Source organism: Rhincodon typus, chromosome 1 (genome assembly GCF_021869965.1).
Source record: "Rhincodon typus isolate 14 chromosome 1, sRhiTyp1.1, whole genome shotgun sequence".
Taxonomy (NCBI): domain Eukaryota; kingdom Metazoa; phylum Chordata; class Chondrichthyes; order Orectolobiformes; family Rhincodontidae; genus Rhincodon; species Rhincodon typus.
Window position 1 is genome coordinate 95,634,493 of NC_063332.1, and position 19,621 is coordinate 95,654,113.

At 40.6% G+C, this 19,621-nt stretch overlaps 1 protein-coding gene across 2 annotated transcripts in view; it reads left to right on the forward strand.

Annotated features, from left to right (window-relative positions):
- The window catches only part of adgra3 (adhesion G protein-coupled receptor A3), a 147,055-nt gene that overhangs the window by 97,190 nt on the left and 30,244 nt on the right, over positions 1 to 19,621 (forward strand). For both annotated transcript variants that reach the window (XM_048603661.1, XM_048603655.1), the window contains exons 11-14: positions 13,474 to 13,635; positions 13,827 to 14,039; positions 16,352 to 16,559; positions 17,396 to 17,604. In XM_048603661.1, coding sequence (XP_048459618.1) covers positions 13,474 to 13,635; positions 13,827 to 14,039; positions 16,352 to 16,559; positions 17,396 to 17,604 — 792 coding nt within the window. The remainder of the gene's footprint in view (positions 1 to 13,473; positions 13,636 to 13,826; positions 14,040 to 16,351; positions 16,560 to 17,395; positions 17,605 to 19,621) is intronic.

Sequence of the window (19,621 nt, forward strand, 5' to 3'; positions counted from 1 at the left end):
TTGCAGCAAGACATTTGACATTTATCATGCGTTTAATTTGTTTTTTGTGAAATAGGTAAGAAAACATCAAAAAGAATTTCATCCCATTCTCTATGTCTCTCTATGTGTGTTCTGATGATACCACCTTCTGCAGGGATATCCACCATTTTCTTTGCCCCCTAGGTTGACAGGGTGCTCAGGCATGTCTGACTTATTTTCCACATTTCTGTCCTCACCCCCTTCCCTCCCTTCCCACAATAATGAAAGAGACCCCTTTCTACCCCTGTCTTTCTACAATACCAGTCTCAATATAAGCCACCATTTCTGCCGCCTCGAGTGGGATGCCACAACCAGACACACATTCCCCTCGCCTCCTTTCTCAGCCTTCCAGAGGGACCATTCCCTCCAGGACACCCTGGTCCACTCCTGCTCCACACTCAACATGTCTCCACACCCTCATGGCACTTTCCCATGCAATTGCCCATTTACTTCCTCCCTCTTCACTATCCGAGGCACCAGACACACCTTCCAGGTGAAGATTTACCTGTATATCGTTCAATCTAGTCCACTGTATTTGCTGCCCGCACTGTGCTGTCCTGTACACTGGGGAGATGAAACACAGATTTTTCAGTGATGGTTTTGCAAAACATCTATGTTCTGTCCATAAAAATGACCTGGAGCTCCCAGTTGTCTCCAACTTGCCATGCCAACATTTCTGTCTCAGACCTACAGCACTGTTCCAATGAGGCTCAACTCAAACTGGAGGACCAATACCTCATCTTCCACCCAGGTACCTTATGCCTTCAGGACACTAAGTTTAACAATTTCAGAATGTGAACACCCTCTCCCTTGCTAGTACCTTTCCTCCACACCTCTATGTCCTGTCCTGTATGGGCTACTCGACCAACCCATTTTCAAACATTTCAACTTTTTCTTAGCACCTTATCTAGCTATTATCTCTATCTTCTCACTCTCAGCACCATGACCATGTGTCCTACTCACTCCTCCCCACTCCCATCATCAGCACAAATAACACCATTTCCCAAGTGTTTTCAGTTCTGACGAAGATCACTGGACTCAAAATATTAAGTCTGTTTTCTCTCTACAGATTCTGCTTGCTGTGTTTCTCCAGCACACACCGGTTTTGTTGTAGATACAAACAAAACAAATGAATTAAGTGGGAAATAATTTTATACTTATTAATATCTCAGTAGAAGCTATAGAGGCCCATTAGGTGAATTAGTTAGCAATCTGCAACCTCATGGCCTGGCCTATCTACCATTCAACTCTTCCATCAAGCCAGGGGATCAACCCTGATTCAATGGAGAGGGTAGGAGGGCATGCCAGGAGTAGCACTATACCTAAAAATGAGGTGATGACCTAGTGAAGCTACCAAACAAGACTAGCTGTATGCCAAACAGTATAAGCAGTAAGTTATAAGCCAGAGCTCAGCGATCCCACAAGCAACGGATCAGATCTAAGCCTTTGCAGTCCTACCACATCCAGTTGTGAATGGTGGTGGACAAGTAAACAACTCGCTGGAGGAGGAGACTCCACAAATATCCCCGTCCTCAATGATGGAAGACACCAACACGCCAGTGCAAATCATTAGGATTCACAGTGATCTTCAGCCAGAACTGCAGAGTTGACAATCCATCTCAGCCTCTTCCAGTGGTCCCCAGCATAATGGATTCCAATCTTCAGCTAATTCGATTCACTCCACATGATATCAAGAAATGATTGGAGACACTGGATACTGCAAAGGCTATGGGCCCTGACAACATTCTGGCAATAGTACTGAAGACTTGTGCGCTAAAACTTGCCGCTCCCCTAGCCAAGCTCTCCTAATACAGCAACACTGGCAACTATTCGACAATGTGGAAAATTGCCCTGATATGTCCTGTACTTAAAAAAAAGTAGGTCAAATACAATCCAGCCGATTTGTGCCCCAGTGGTCTTCTCGTTATCATCAGTAAAGTGATGGAAGTTGTCACCAGCAACGCTATCAAGCAGCACCTGCTCAGTGACGCCCCCATTTGGGATCTTCCAGAGCTAATCAGCTCCTGACCTCATTACAGCTAAGATTCAAACATGGACAAAAGAGCGGAATTCCAGATGCAAAATGAGAGTGACGTCAAGGCCGCATTTGACCGAGCTGTGGCATCAAGGACCCCTACCAAAACTGGAATCAATGGGTATCAGGGTGCAAACTCTTCCCTGGTTGGAGTCATGCGTGGCGTGTAGGAAGATGATCATGGTTGTTGGAAGTCAGTCGTCTCAGCTCTTGGACATCTCTGCAGGAGTTCTTCAGGGTAGTGATCTAGGCCCAACCATTTCAGCTGCTTCATCAATGACCATCTATCCATCATGAAGTGAGAAGTTGGAATGATGGCAGATGATTGCACAATGTTCAACACCATTTGCGACTCCTCAGATACTGAAGCAGTCCATGATCAAATGCAACAAGATCTGAACAATATCCAGGCTTGGGCTGACAAATGGAAAATAAAGTTCGCACCATACAAATGTCAGGCAATGAATATCCCCAATAAGAGACAATCTAACCATGATCCCTTGATATTCAATGACGTTACCATCACTGAATACCTCTCTATCCACGTCTTACGGTCACCATTGACCAGAAATTCAACAGGACTTGCCACATTAACACAGGGGCTACAAGAACAGGTCAGAGACTTAGGAATACTGCAACAGATAACTCACCTACTGACTCCCCAAAACATGTCCACCAATTACAAGGCATAAGTCCGGAGGGTGATGGAATACTCCCCACTTTCCAGGATGAGTACAACTCCAACAACACTCAAGAAGTTTGACATCATTAATGACAAAGCTGCCAATTTGATTGGCACAACATCCACTCCTTCTACCACTGATGTTCAGTAGCAGCATTGTGTACTAGACAGCACATTCCAAAAACACCACGACTTCCATCTCGAAGGACAACGGAAACAGATACATGGGAACACCACCACCTGCAAGTTCCCCTCCAAGCTACTCACAATCCTGACTTGGAAATATGTCATCATTCCCACACTTGCTGAATCAAAATCCTGGAATTCCCTCTCTGATGGCATTGGGGGTCAATCTACAGCAGGTAGACTGCAGTGGTTAAAGAAGACAGCTTACCACCTCCTTCTCAAGGGCAATATAATGCTAACCAGCCAGCAATGCTCTGTCCCACAAATGAATTAAAAAAAAGCCACAACTAATAGGAAGGGATAGCAAGAACTGCAGATGCTGGAGTCAGAGACAACATAGTGTGGAGCTGGAGGAACACAGCAGGCCAGGCAGCATCAGAGGAGCAGGAAAGTTGCCGTTCCAGGTTGGGACCCTTCTTCAGAAATGGGGAGGGGGAAGGGAGCTCCGAAATAAATAGAGAGAGGAGGGGTGGGGCTGGGGTAGGTAGGTGGGATGGTGATAGGTGAGTGCAGGTAGGGAGTGGTAGGGATTGGCCAGTGGGATGGGTGGGGTGGATAGATGGGAGAGAAGATGGACAGGTTGTGTCAGGTCCAGGAGGCAGGGATGAGAGGGAGGGTTGGACATGGGATGAGGCCAGGAGGAGATTTTAAAGCTGGTGAATTCCATGTTTAGGCCATTGGGCAGTAGGCTCCCAAGGCGGAATATGAGGTGCTGCTCCTCCAGGTTGCGGGTGGTGTCATTGTGACACTGGAGGAGGCCCAGGATGGACATGTCACCCAGGGAGTGGGAGGGGGAGTTAAAATGGTTGGCAACCGGAAGGTGGAGTTGTTTGTCACGTACAGAGCGCAGATCACAATGGGCTAACTGTTTGAAAACAAAATTTAATTAGCGAAGTAGAATGGTTAAAATTATTTTAATCAGGATTAAATTTGCTGTCAGTTTAAAGTAAGCATGTGAATATGCTTTCTAAGAACAGTGATCTTCAGCTTTTTACATATTCATTCAGCCTGTGAAAAATGTAGTTTCCAAGACACTCAAGTATCCTACTTTGCAATCCTGACTGATTGTAAATTGGTTGTTAGTGTAATTTTTAACACCTTTTGGGATTATTCAGCAAATTCTGTCTAATCACAGAATCACAGCTAATGATGGACACTTTTGAGTTCTGCAAACACAGGTAGTTGGTTATGTCCAGTGCCTTGCTTGTTGTAAAAGTCAAAAGGATATTTTGTTTGATATGATTCTCCAAACTTTGGGACACATGGCCTAAGTACCTATCGTTACACTGGCACCAAAATGTATACTACATTCCTCATTTGAGGGTCAGAAGGCTTTTTAACTAGATGTCAGAACGCTATAATTGGTGAACACCATTCCTGTTGCTACTGCTTCTTATCAGTGTGAAAGAAAAGCTAGCTTTACCTGTTCCTCAAACTTCTGAGATACCTTGCTGTTCCAGAGTAATCTGAGGTAGACTGGGCAGTTTCAGGAGTGAACATGGTAGTCTTAGGTCAGCTCCTGAGTTTGCAAAATGTAAAACGAGAAATTGTGATCAGGGAAGCATTTTCCAGGATGGTTTTGATGTGCCGTATTTCAGCATCAAACTTGTACAGTGAACAATGGCTCAGGTCTTATTTAAAAGGTGGTTAATGATGCCAATCTTATTGCATGTGGAACTGTAGAAATTCTAAACTGCATATCAACCAGTGAAAGTAAGCTTATGGCTTTGGCTGATACCATGATGATCTAGACACACCATCATGGTGTGAATCAGTTTCATTGAACTTACATACTCAACAACTCCTGCAGTTGAGATCCGATTTAACAACATCATGTATGGTGGATTGGATAGTGTTGCCAGGAGACACGTGCTTGCCCCAGTTTTTGCAAACGTCTTTATTGGACTGTATTAGGAACGTGCTTTCAATGGAATGACACCTAACCTCCTACCCTTTGCATATTTCAAATTTGTAGATCATGGGTCTGCTATATTTGAATCCATTGTTGCACATTAGAATTCTGTCACGTTTTAATGAGCTCCATCCAGTGCTCAAGTTTACCTTGAAATGGAGCAATCAAGTGAGCTTCCTTTCCTTGATGTCCTGGTTGAGAAATCAATCCAAACGAAATGTTTAATTTTTAGACAAAGCTTGGCTGGTAACTGTCAGTCATCTTCTAACTGGTACATTCTCCATTGCAATGCTTCTAATGGTCAGAATTCACTGGCCAACTAATCAGCATTTTCCTGTGACATTGTGTCAAATGTCGTTACCCCTTACATTGGGTACTTTTGGAGAATTGTCCTGATGCATGCATGATCAGCTTTGACAAACTGTGTCTTTGAGTAGCACTCAAGTTCTGTACTTCTGAGTAACTATTTGAACAGTATCCTCAGAAAACTTGCAAACCCCTGCATTGCGTTGTTGAGCAGACTATATTCAAAGTAAACATGAACTGGATTTTTTTCAGGTACCACTGATCAATAGAACACAATCTAAACTACTGTGCCTGGCAAGATGCATTTCCAGTCACTGCACGCAAGCAAATCAATGTGTAAACAAAACATCCTATACCATCTACAAGATGCATTGCACCTCATCAGGGCTTCTTCAATAGCAATATCCAAACCTATATCTCATATCACATTAGAGAACAGACATATGAGAACAGGAATATCTGCAAGTTCTGCTCCAAGTCACGTCCAACCTCTATTTAGAAATGTATCACTAGTCTTTTGTCGTCATGGTTAAAATCTTAGAATTCCTTCCCTAATGGCATGCTTGTGTACCCACAGCTCATGGATTGCATTAAGTAGTTCAAGAAGGTAGTTCACCATCAGTTTCAAAAGTGATGCTCACATCCCAAGGATGAATTAAACTGTAATCTTCAGAATTAAATCTTGGGGTCCAGGTAGCATTCTAGTAGATCAATGGTGAGCTCCCTTCAAAGCCAATACATCTTTCCTCATGTTTGGTGTCAAACACATTTTTCTAGGAATAATCATGAACTTTGTATTACTGGAGGGGACTTCTAATGTGATGTATTCTAGTTCTGTAGACTTCTTTCCTCTAACCTTTTGATTCTTTTTGTATTGTTACTGATAATTTAATGATCCATGTACATGGGCTCTTAAGGACTATTTGGACCTACCCTCTTGTAACTTCTTACCATTTAGAACTCTGATCCTTCTTTTTAAGACCATTTGCACTTGTCCATTTCAAAATCGATTAATTACAGTTTTACCCAATTCACTTAATCCATAAATAACTCTTTGTAACAGTGCTTTCATCTACATAGCTTACAATGCCTGCTATCTTTCTGTCATGTAAACCATTAGTTGTCATTTTAACTAAATCTGTAACAGGGTTTCATTTAAATGTAAAACCATCTCGAATGTATGCGATGATCTGCAGAAAATAAGAGTTAAAGTGATGTCATTAAACAACAGACACAGTTAAATCCATTAAAAAGGATGAGTTCCATATGAGCTTTTTGTTTTAGCACTGGCTTACTTTTGTACAGTGACTGGAAACACATCATCATAACAGAGTAATTTAGATTGTATTCTATTGATCAGTGGCGTCTGAATGAAATATGGTTCGTGTTTACTTTGAACTTCAGTTAGCTCAGCAATATAAGGCAGTCTTTCAGTTTTTCTTGGATCAATGTCCTTGGGAATGACTGTTTGAATGCCTATTGGAATGCAGCAGTTAGTATGAATGTTCATACTAACAAATGGTGATAAAGTTGTTTTAGACATTGATAGTTGCATAAGCCTAACGAGGCTTTTCATACAGGTAACCTAATTTGTTATGAATGTGGTGGAACTCGGTTGTGATTCCAGTTACCTAATAGGTAGTACTTGCTAATCTGCTAGCAAAATATATTGCCCATTGAATTAGTTAGGCTTTGCACGAGAGTTCTGTGATCTATTTCTCAAACAGCTCGACAATTAAATACATGGTATATGTGTTGCTGTCAGTCATGTCGGTAACTTGATAAAGGGAAGCTTTTTTCTCATTTGATATTCTTCAGAACTTCACTGTGGACTAACTAAATTATGGTCGCAGGATCTACAAGAGGACAAGTTGAACATAATGGGACAAAAATGATTTGCTACTCCAAGTTAGTTACTTTTCATTCCATGGGTCCCCAGCTGATACGTTTGAAAGGTGGGGGAAGGTGGGTTTGTAAATCCAGCCCATGACCAGACCAAGACCTAACTTTCTGCCCTGAACCTGTCTACCATTTATAAAGGGTGATGGAGGTGTCAGATAGCGGCTTGGGTTTATTGGGTTTAGTGAGTTCTGAGGAAGGGTCACCAGACCCGAAACGTTAACTCTGTTTCCTCCTCCACATATGCTGCCAGACCTGCTGAGCTTTTGCAGCAACTTTGTTTTTGTTATTGGGTTTAGTGGCTAGTTAATGGTTACTGCCTCCAATCACATTAGATTGAACTGTTGGGAGCTGTGTCCAACCATCTGATAGCTCTCTAAAGTGGATTCCCTCCCCAGGTACCTTGCTCCTCATTTTTAAGAACAGTGCCTCCTTTTGTGTCGGACCTGGCACACACTGCTGTAGGAAATTCTCCTGAACACAGTCTATGAACACCTGCCCCTTGCTGCCCCTTATGCTAGTAATATCCCAGCATAACCACACTATGATATTTGCACCTCTGCAGATGTAATGCAGATTTGATCCTCTCCATGCTTCCCATTTGTTGATAGTCTTTAGTTTACACCAAATCATGTAGTTGCTTTCTCTTTTTATTCCTTTGCTCCAGCCAAACCATTTTGTCCTTGAACCAACTTCAAATTCCTCTTTGTCCTGTACCGCAATGCTCTCTCTAACCAATACTACTATCCCGCCTACATTACTCTTGTCTTATCTTTGCTAAACACTTTCTACCCAGGAATACAAAACAACCAATTCCTCCCTTCCTTGAGCCAGGTGTCCGTCATTGCCATGTGCAAATATGCGGCTGTGGTAATCTTCATCTCCCCGATCTTATTCACATACATGCACAATAAGTTGTTTTACTACAACTCCACATCTTAAAGTATTATTCTCTATTTTTAGTGCTAAATGCCTCTCCCAGCATTTTGTGTGCCTGGGACCTCTTTATAATATTCTCTCCTGGTTTCCACATCCTTGCTGAATTAGGTTAATCATCCTAACAGCACTAGAAAAACGCTCCACAGGGATCTCCATCGCAGTCTTGTTCACCTGCAACGCATCCAGCTTGTACAATGTCATGTCCCACAGAGGTAGTGTTAGTTTTCTAGGAATCCCTACTGCACCATGTTTCCACCCACATACTTATTGGCCTTGTCTTCCTATTTAGGAACTCACTAGCATGTAGTCCTGAGAATAATTCGGATGTTGTTACCTTGCGGACACGCTTACTAATTTTCTACTTGGCTACCTAAATGTCGATTGCAGGACATCACCCCTTTCTGAACTACTTTCTTGGTACCAAAATATCCGTGACCTCTGGCTGTTCACCCTCCCTCAGAAAAGTATCCTGCACCTGTCCTGTGACACCCTTGACCCTAACATCAAGGAGGCAACAACCCGTACTAGAATTATAACGATAGTGGCAGAAATGCATGTTTATTCTCTCACTAAAGAATCCCTATCAATATTCCCTTTTACTCATCTACTTCCCTCCTGTACAGCTGAGCCATGGACTTGATTCTTCCTGCACTTTCCCACTGATTCATGATCCTCACCAATATCCAGAACGGAAAGCTGGTTAGTGAGCAGAAGTTTTGGGTCTCCTGCACTACCTACCTGCTTCCCTACGATTGCCCGGCCGTCACCTATTCCCTAACTGTCTGCTTGCACCTAACTTATGGTGTGACCACCTCTGTGGATAGAACATAGAAACGTTCAGCACAGGAATGGACTCTTTGGCCCACAATGTTGTACTGAACATGATGCCAGATTAAACGAATCTCTTCTGCCTCCCCTTAGACATATCCCTCCATTTCCTGCATATTCATGTGTTTATCTGAAAGCCTCTTAAATGCTTCTAGCATACCTGCCTCCACCACTACCCCTAGTAGCGCGTTCCACACTCCTACCACTCTCTGTGTTTAAAAAAAATTGCCCCTCACATCTGCATTTTCATCAAAGTCATTAAAAATTTATCACAAACAGCAGAGGCCCCAGTAGAGATCCATGCGGAACACCACTAGTCAGGGACCTCCAGCCTGAAAAACACCCTTCCACCACTACCCTCTGCGTTCTATGGGCAAGCCAATTCTGAATCCACATGGCCAAGTCACCATGGATCCCATGCATCTTAATCTTCCGCATGAGCCTACCATGAGGAACCTTGTTGAAAGCCTGACTAAAATCCATGTAGACAACATCCACTACTCTACCCTCATAGATCACCTTAGTCATCTCTGTCCCACACAAGGCCATGCTGACTGTCCCTAATTCGGGCATGTTTTGCCAAATGCATGCAAATCCTATCCCTAAGAATCCTCTCCAATAGCTTCCCAAACAGTGGTGTGAGACTCGCTGATCTATAGTTTCCTGGACTGTTCCCTTTTCCCTTCTTGAATAGAGGAACAACATTAGCTAGTCACCAGTCCTCCGGGACCCCTCCAGTGGCTAATGAGGATACAAAGATCTAGGTCAAGACCCCAGCAATCTCCTCTCTTGCCTCTCTCAGTAACCTGGGGTAGATATCTTTGGGCCCTGGGGATGTATCCACTTTAGTGCCCTTCAAAACATGCAACACCACTTCTTTCTTGATCTCAAAATGCCGTAGCATCTTTGCATGCTCCACACAAATCTCACTACCATCCATATCCTTCTCCTGGGTGAATACCAATGCAAAGTGCTCATTTAGGATTTCACCCACATCCTGTGCCTCCAAGCACATATTCCCTCCTTTATCCTTGAGTGGTCCTGAACTCTTATCAGCAGGTCTTTAAACAGTTCCCACATGTCAAATGTGGATACGCCTGATAACAGCTCCTCCCAGTTAACATTCTCTAGCTCCTGCCTAACACTGTTATCCACGTGGTTATCTGCTTCATTTGTGATGCCTATGATATGATCTGCACACGGGGCTCGTCTAAATCATGTGAAGTGTCCACAGTTCCCTCTGTGCATTGTGCAGGCCAAACTACCCTGCTGTACCTTGACTAATACTCCTGAGTTACTTGATTTCCTGCATTTTATTTATGTTTAATTCCTTTAAATTGTGCTATTGACTGAAAAACTGGTGATTACTAAAATTCTTTGTCCTTAATCACAAATCACTTGTAACACAATCCCTAACAACAGGTGCTCGACAACTGATTAACTCAGGATTTTGCTGTAATGTCATTTGTGCTGTGTTTCCCTGTTGTTCAGTCACATGTTGAAGGCTCCACCCTTCCCTAACTCTGTTCCTGAAGGTAAATCTTGGCTGTCCCTGTGCTCTGCTATGTTGTTTGAGGAGGTCCTGTCTCCATTCTCTCTCTTACCTCCAGCAGCTGCTTTCCCACACTCTCCCGTTCTTTATGAAGCTGAATTAGTTTTTAATAATAAAAACTTAAAAATCTAGTTAAAAAATGTTGAAGGTATAAATATAAATACACGCTAAGGCAGGTCAAGCATATCGATTAATGAAATGCGATAAATGAAACCTAAGGAAGAGCTTGCACCTGTATAGAACTTTTCACTATTTCACAATGTCCTTAAGCATTTAGAGTCACAGAGTCATAGAATTGTACAGCACAGAAACACAAACCTCGGGCCAACATGTCCATGCCGACCAGATATTCTATATTTCTACTCCCATTTGCCAGCATTTGGCCTGTATCCCTCTAAACTCTTTCCCATTTATATACACAACGAGATACCTTTTAAATGTTGTAATTGTACCAGCCTCCACCACCTCCAGTGGCAGCTCATTCCATACGCGCAGCACACTATGTGTGAAAAAGTTGCTTGTTACATCCCTTTTAAATCCTTACTCTCTCACCTTAAACTATTGCTGTCTAGTTTTGGACTCCCCTACCCTGGGAAAAGACCTTGACTATTTACCCTATCTATGCCCCTTATGATCTTAAGAACCTCTATAAGATCATCCCTCATCCTCCGATGCTGCAGGGAAAATAGCCGCAGCCCATTCAGCCTCTCCCTATAGCTCAAACCCTCCAGCCCTGGCAACATCTTCATAAATCTTTTCTGAACCCTTTCAAATTTAACAACATCCTTCCTATAGCAGGGAGACCAGAATTCAACTTGACTTCAATAATGTTTGGTTGGCTGCATAGTCCCTTCTCATGAAGGAAATATGGCAGTCAAACTGCACAAAGCAAGCGACTGTAAATGGCAGTGTAATAAGGAACGAGCTAATTTATTTTATGAGAAACCAAAACAGAAGTTGCTGGAAAAGCTCAGCAGGTCTGGCAACATCTGTGAAAAGAAAATAAATCTTCAGAGGTAGGGTCACTGGACCCGAAACGTTAACACTGATTCCTTTTCACAGATGCTGCCAGACCTGCTGAGCTTTTCCAAAAACTTCTGTTTTTGTTTCTGATTTACAGCATCTGCATTTCTTTCGGTTTTAATTTAGTTTGTTTTGATTGTGGGATATATATGAGTCAGGATTCTAAGAAAACTCCCCTATATTTCTTCAAATAGTGCCAGTGAATCCTTTATTCCTATTTGAGAGGATAAAGTGGGCCTTGGTTTATGTACGTATGTATCTGTGTTTGTGAATCTTATCCAAAAGACAGCACTTGTAATTCGGCAGCATTCTCTTGGTACTGCACTGAAATCCCAGTCCAGATTATGTGCTCGAGTCTCTGAAGTGATGACTGAATTTACATGATGAACAGAGGTGAAAATACTATTCATTGAGCCTAGATTGACACAATAAATAGAAGAAGAGGTGTAGTTAAAGAATGTTTACGGCACTGAAAGCAAGAAAAGCAATTTTGTGGCCACGAAAGATGCTACAAAATTGCATCTAAGCACTTCACAACAGTTGAAGTACATTTTAACCTCTTGTGATATAAGAAATAGAGCCAATTTACACACACATGCCCACAAACAGCATAGAGTCATAGAGTTGTACAGCATGGAAACATACCCTTCAGTCCAACTCGTCCATGCCAACCAGATGTCCTAAATTAATCTAGGACCATTTGCCAGCATTAGGCCCATATACCTCTTAAACCCTTCCTATTCATGTACCCATTCTGATGAATAGGAATGATTCAGGAATGTAATGACAAGCAGCTAATTTGTTTTAGTGACATTGATTGACTGATAAATATTGATCAGGATACAGTCAAACATTGAACGATTGGGTTGGAAAATGGAAGAATAATTCGGTATGGTCAGGAAGGAAGAAAGATAGGATGCAAATAACTTTCTGTGGGGGAAAGAAAATCTATCAACAATGAATACAAGTGCCTATTAATGGATTTTGATTTCTACTAATTCGCGGTCTTTATTTTGTATAATCTGGTACATCGTAATGTTGAGAATCTTCATGTAATTATTTGAAGCTATGAACGTTTATCTAAAAAAGTTGTTTTATTATAAATGTATATCCACTAGTTTAAAATTTCTCTTATAGTGCACAAAAACAAGAATAATAGAATATAAATATGCACGCTTCTATGGGGATATAATCTAATTGTGCAACCTCATCATGGTTGGTTTATGTCCATTACAAAACTTGATAACAAATTTACACACTTATCAGCATGTAAATCAAACTGTTGTTTAGCTCTAGTCAGTGAAGATGTTATTTAATTGATATTTGCACGGGGACTAGTATTCTCCACTTTGGTGATTTCCATAGATAGGCCAATCAAATCCCAGCTCTTACAAGCTAGTTGAAATCCATACCTTGAAAGTGATGTTTGCATTCACAAATGTAAAATTAATCAAGTAGCTTGTTCGATGGGTGGTTAGCCTTGGGAATACAATACTTGTTTAATTTCAACTAAAGAAAAATTAAATATTGAGAATATTTGCTGAAATCCCTCAAAATGCCCTCGGTGCATGTGCAAAATGCGCATATGCAGTACTCCTGCAATTGTGCTAGTGATGTCATTCTGTCCCATTCACTTCATTCTACTATGCTTATTTTGGCGCTGCCTGTTGTTTTTACTAGCAGTGCATTTCACGAAGTGAAATGTATGGCATGCACAAAATGAACCCTTCAGGAGTGTCAGGAGATGCGGCCTTAAATCTTCTAGTTGTGCAACTGGTTGACCGAGGACTGACAGTTTTGCAATTGGCAGATTGGTGTTGTATTTCATTTGAATGGAGTCACTTGTTAGGGACATATAAATAGAGTTCACGTATTTTGTGCATCATCATAAAGATTGTATTGCAACTATGGCATCAGAACGTTAAACATTGACAGTTGTTACATAAGTATTACATTAGTGGAAAAAATGCAGTGACTGTACTGAATATTTTCAACAAAAATAATCGCAATGATTGTATTTCATTTCCGTTAAAGCATTACAATTTTCATATTGGCATTTCTGACATTTTAAAAAATGTGTTTGTTTCTTTTAGCTTGGGGATGTCATGGTGGATATTGCTAGTAACATCATGTTAGCAGACGAACATGTCCTTTGGCTGGCTCAGTGGGAAGCAAAGGCCTGCTCCCGAATTGTTCAATGTTTGCAACGCATTGCTACTTACAGACTAGCAAGTGGAGCCCCAGTTTATTCCACAGTAAGAGCAAAGTTTTGAAATATTCTGAAATGAATACTAAAAATTTTTAGTATCTCTTAAGGTAAAGATGTAACTAGTTCGTTTTTCACCAAGTTTCATTGTTAATAAAATGGATGTCTGTTTTTGTCTAATTAAAATGATGGCAATTATGTTGGTATACATTCTAATAACGTGACTAATATTTTTCACAGTATTCTCCAAACATTGCCATGGAAGCTTCTATGGTGAAGGCTAACGGCTTCAGTGGAATGACTTGCACTGTATTCCAGAAGGTAGCCATGGCAGACAGAACAGGAAATGCTGACTTTGCACGGCGAGATCCTGATGGCAATTTGGACAAACAATTCAGTTTTAAGTGTAGCCCTGGCAATGTCAGCAACACTCTTTCCAGTTTTGCGATCAAGGTAAACAGGTTATTAGGGATGAGTAAAATACCTGAAAATTCTTATAATTTTTACATAAATTTCTAGCTGTATTGCTTTTTGGAATGTAATTGTTCAAATAACACCATCTTGATTAATGTTTAAGAAGTGGTCTTGGAAAGTAAGGCAGCTATTGAACAGCTATTTGGGCAGCACGGTGGCTCAGTGGTTCGTACTGTTGCCTCACAGCACCAGGGACTGGGGTTCAATTCCACTCTCGGGCGACTGTCTGTGTGTAGTTTGCACATCCTCTCCGTGTCTGCATGGGTTTCCTCCGGGTGCTCCGGTTTCCTCCCACAGTCCAAAGATGTGCAGGCTAGGTGGATTGGCCACGCTAAATTGCCCGTAGTGTTCAGGGATGTGTAGATTAGGTGAGTTATAGCGGGGTGGTTCTGGGTGGGATGCTTTGAGGTTCGGTGTGGACTGGTTGGGCCGAAGCGCCTGTTTCCACACTGTAGGGATTCTATGATTCTAACACTGAAATCAGGAGAAATTCAATCCATACATTCTGACTTCCGTGGATTGTTGTTTTCAGCAACATGTTCAAACTTCCAGTTTATTATCAAGTACTTTTGTTATAATGCGATACTAAACTCTTGAGGAAGTAAGAAAAGAGAGCCAGCTAGATCAGGGGTTAGTACATAGCATTTCACCTGAGAGCTTCCTAAATCCAATTCTAACTGATATAATGAAAATCTCCTCACTCCAGCAACCGCCTTTAGTATTAAATCAGCAGTGAACTTAGCTTTAACTGGAACTATCTTGGAAATCTCACTAAGATTTATGAATGGCAATAATGAGAAATTAGAATCCCTATCTCTGCATATATAAAGGAGCTACTTCTTTTCATGGATTATTGCAAGTATAATTTGTGAGCACTTATAACAAAACAAAAAATGACTAATGAATTCTGGTCCTGGAACTTACCTATTCTCTATTTAATGAAAGGAATGCATTTAGAAATAACATTCCTGGGAACTCTGAGTTGGAATGTGACTGTTTTTATTTGTCTTCTGCAGAATAAGCTTAAACTTTAATATGATTCAGTTTGTTTAAAATCTCATGCTTGTAGAGTGACTGCTTTATAACTGTAGAACAAAATTACTTGCACCAGCATAAAACATTTTATTCGGAATGATTTAGTGCTCAAAAAAGATTCAACGAAGTTTAATATCAGTTTGTACAAGAGATTACATCATCATACAAAATCAATATTCTTGGTTCCATCAAAATCAATCAATCTGATGTATTTACCCTAGTGAAGGTCTTGGTTATCTTTCAAAATATTTAAGGAGTAGACTTGTACAAGTGTTAGCTGATGCTTTCCTGTAATAGGTGCCTTCAGTGGTATTTAGGGCTACTTGATGAGTGCAAGAAATTTTATTCTCATCTTGGAGGTGCTGCTGTTGAAAATCTGCCCATGCCAACCTTAATCAACTTTCCAGACATTATTGAGCATTTAACGTTGCAAAATGAAAAAATTCAATACATAAACTTTTCATTCTCGGCCTTTTTAATTATGATAGAAGAAATGATTCAAGGTTGCCATACTGCTTAAAAATTTAATTTTGAAAGTAGAGTATTTAGACTATCAGTAGTCATCATAAAACTCTGATTGTTTCGAATATTTATATTTTCATGTACCGTACTGGGCAATGTGGGATAAGGAGACTGGTGGGATGAGGTGACACAGTTAGTTCAGTTGGTCAGGTTACTAGCGTATGAATTAGATTATCAATTCCTGTTCTGGCCTGAGATACATGTAACGTCCGCTACTTAATGGAGTTGAAAATTCCTGCACTTTGTTGTGGTTTGGTGAATAATTGCCAAGGAATGGCTTTCAGGCAGAGGACTCGACAGAAAGTATTAGGCATACTCGCGTATTAGATGACAATTTCGAATTTATGTTGTGGAAACACATTTTTCGTTCAGTTGGGTCAGAGACAGAGGTTGAATAATTGGCACTGTAGAGTAGAAGTTAAATATTCTAATTGTAATATGATATTTCACCCACCAGTAAATGGAGCAGGCAATTAACAGCAGTTAGCAATGAAAACACTTGGCATCCATTTTCTGAAGTGCCAGTTTTGGATTCCGCTTTATTCAGTACCCTTTGTTTTGGCTGGAAAGTACAATTGTGAGATGTGGTTTCCCTTGGTGCAGAAAATGTATAGTCACCTGAGTCTTTATTTTTTTATGTCGTGGTATTTTTGAGTTTTTGCACTGGCATATGACTAATCATAACCCAATTGTGTGTGGCAGTTTTCAAGCTATATATTTTAAACACTCTGTAGAATACTGTTCCAGAAGCATCTGTTCAGTTGCCACCATCCTTGTTTGCCCACAATCCTGTACCAAACCAAATGGAAGATGGAGTTTACAAATTGCAACTTATTGCTTTTCGGAATGGCAAACTTTTTCCAAGCACCGGGAATTCTACAAATTTGGCAGATAACGGAAAGAGACGATCTGTGGCCTCTCCAGTCATCTATACAAAAATAGGTAGGAATCTGGAAGTGTGCAGTATTCAAAATATGACATTTCATTCCTTCAATCTTGTTTTCAACAACTTTAGTACCTTAGTTTACAATGAACGATGATGACAAAAAGAATATGTCATTGGGAGGGAGACAGTAGAGACTGAGTTCAGGATATATATTTTAAGTTATTTTATTAGGATTCAAATTGGAAAAAAATTGTAACTATGGCCCTTAAGATAGAAGTAAAGGAGGCAGTTTTTATTAGAAAGTTTCATTTTTGTCTTTCTGATACTGATCAACTTAGTTTCTTTTATCTTAATATTAGAATGTAATCCAACTGGTTAAAGTGTATAAGCAGCTGTGTTGAACAATTCAAAACAGCATTTCTAAAATGGTTTATGTGCCCAAAATGCTGCCAGTTTTTCTAATTCTAATTTTAAAAAAAAGTTCTGCACTGTCTTGTTTTCATCTTCTATCTGCAATTTGTTGTCTCATTTTACATGGTTTCATCCATACTGCTTTCGATCTATCCTGTTACCTGTGAGGGACATTGGTGATATAAACAGAAGTCTCTCAAGTAGGCCGAAATTTTGTTGAGTTTCTTGATTGTGTGGTACTCTTAATATGATTTTGTTCCTGTTGACTGAAAGAAAAGACAATCTTTATTATTGTGCTTTGTGTATTAGATAGGCCACAGAACCTTGTTCATGATCAAAATCAATGGTGATGTCCAGTATTGTGAGAGCATAGATAATAAGTGAGAAACATCCTTGCAGCTTGCTTTTAATGTAAAGGTTTATCCATGCATTTAGTATTGTTCGACTGCCCTTATAATATTTCTTTGTTTTTCTTTAAAAGATGGTTACAGTTTGTATTCACTCAGCCAACCTATCACTGTTACACTGCGTCGTATTGCACATGGGGTAGATGCTGTTGCTGCTTACTGGGATTTCAACCTCTTGAATGGTTATGGAGGATGGATATCTGATGGCTGCCAGATAGTCTTGTCAGATGAGAATGTCACCACGATGCAGTGTTACTCTCTGAACAACTATGCAGTACTGATGGTAAGATATTGATGCAATGTTTCTGAGCCTTTAAGGACTTTCCTTTCTGTTCCTTTACAAACTGTAACTAAACTATCATGCACAGTCTTCAATCTTTGTACTCTTGTTGCTCACAACACTCCTACATACCTGATTGTTGTAATTGACCTCAAAATTGTAGAATCCTATTACATGATACAGTTACCTTTAAAATTATCCCCCCTTGTTAATAACCCTTCAACTAAGGGGAACAGCTGCAATTTTCACCCTGTCCATGCCCCTCATAAATTTATACACCTGTCTCAGATCACCCCTCAGCCTTTTCAGCTCCAAAGAAAACATCCCAAGCTTATCCAGCCTCTCTTCATAACTGAAATGCTCCATCTCGGGCAACATCCTGGTGAATCTTCCTTGCACCCTATCTAGTGTAATCATGTCCTTGCTATAGTGTGATGACCAGAATTCCACACAGCACTTCAGCTATTACTTAATCAAACTTCTGTATGGCTCCAACATGACTTCCCCGCTCTTAGAATCTGTGCTATGAATGATATAAGTAAATGTTCCATATGCCTCCTCAGCTACTTTTTTTTTTCCAAGAGTCTTGCCCCTGTCAGGGATCTATGGACAAGTACCCCAAATCCCTCTGTTCCTCTGAACTTCCTAGTATCTTGCCATCTTGGGAGGCCAATAGCTTAACACTGAGGGCAACTGTGGCATGGGAACTTTTAATAATTTAGGATTAGTGAGAATTGGAGTTTTATTGGTGTGTTGTGAAGCGGAGGTTGACTCCCCTTTGATAACTAAAACTGAAACACCCAGAGAAGCTCGCCACACCTCATAATCTGTTAAAGAAGTGTGTAAAGTGGAATAACCTGCCTCTCACATCCTAATCTGTTATAAAGGGGAGGTTAAATGAAATGAACTCCTGACAGTCACTTTATAATCAACAGGTAACAATTTATTTATCTAACTGGACAAATTAACAGAACTATTAACAAATCAAACAATTCCCCCTTAACTACTAATTATTCCCAAAAAAAACAAAATTCTAATGGTATGCTGTTCCAATAGATATAAGCCTCACTTATATAAAACAAACTTTAAAAAAATTAAAATTAAATCTCAAAATTACAGCCAGGATACGACTTCCAGAATGCTCTGTGCCCTCTCCGCTGATCTTCAGTCCGGAACCCCTTTCTCCGTTGAATTCCTGCATCAGGAATATTAACTAAGAGTGCCGTGATACTTTTATTTAGATGATAGGTACTCTGATAGTTTAGAATTCTGAGAGAGCCAGTGATTTTTCTCTTTAGAGCTGATGGGTTATGGTCAGGCCACATTTGGAGTATTGTGCGCAGTTTGGGGCCCCATATCTCAAGAAAGATATTCTGGCCCTGGAGTGGGTTCAGAGGAGGTTCATGAGAATGGTCCCAGGAATGAAAAGCTTAACATATGAGGAATGTTTGAGGACTCTGTGTCTATACTCAATGGAGTTTAGAAGGGTGAGGGGTATCTAATTGAAACTTACAGAATATTGAATGGCCTGGACGGAGTGGATGTTAGGAAGATGTCTCCATTGGTAGGAGAGACTAGGACCCAAGGGCACAGCCTTAGAGTAAAGGGAAGACCTTTTAGAACAGAGATAAGGAGAAACGGTTTTAGCCAGAGAGTGGTGAATCTATGGAATTCACTCCCACAGAAGGCTCTGGAGGCCAGGTCATTGAGTATATTGAAGACAGCGATAGACAGGTTCTTGATTGTAAGGGGATCAAGGGTTACCAGGGAGAAAGCAGGAGAATGGGGTTGAGAAACTTAGCAGCCATGATTGAATGGTGGAGTAGACTCGATGGGCTGAATGGCCTAATTTCTGCTCCTATGTCTTATGGTCTTATGTGTTGTTAACTCTATTAGATGGCAGTTGTTCTTATACCGATTTTCAAATGTCCTCTTCTTATATACCCTTGATGACAAATTAATTTCTTATACTGGGATTGGTCCTAGGTTGTCAAAACCATCAGATTTAAATTTAAGATAA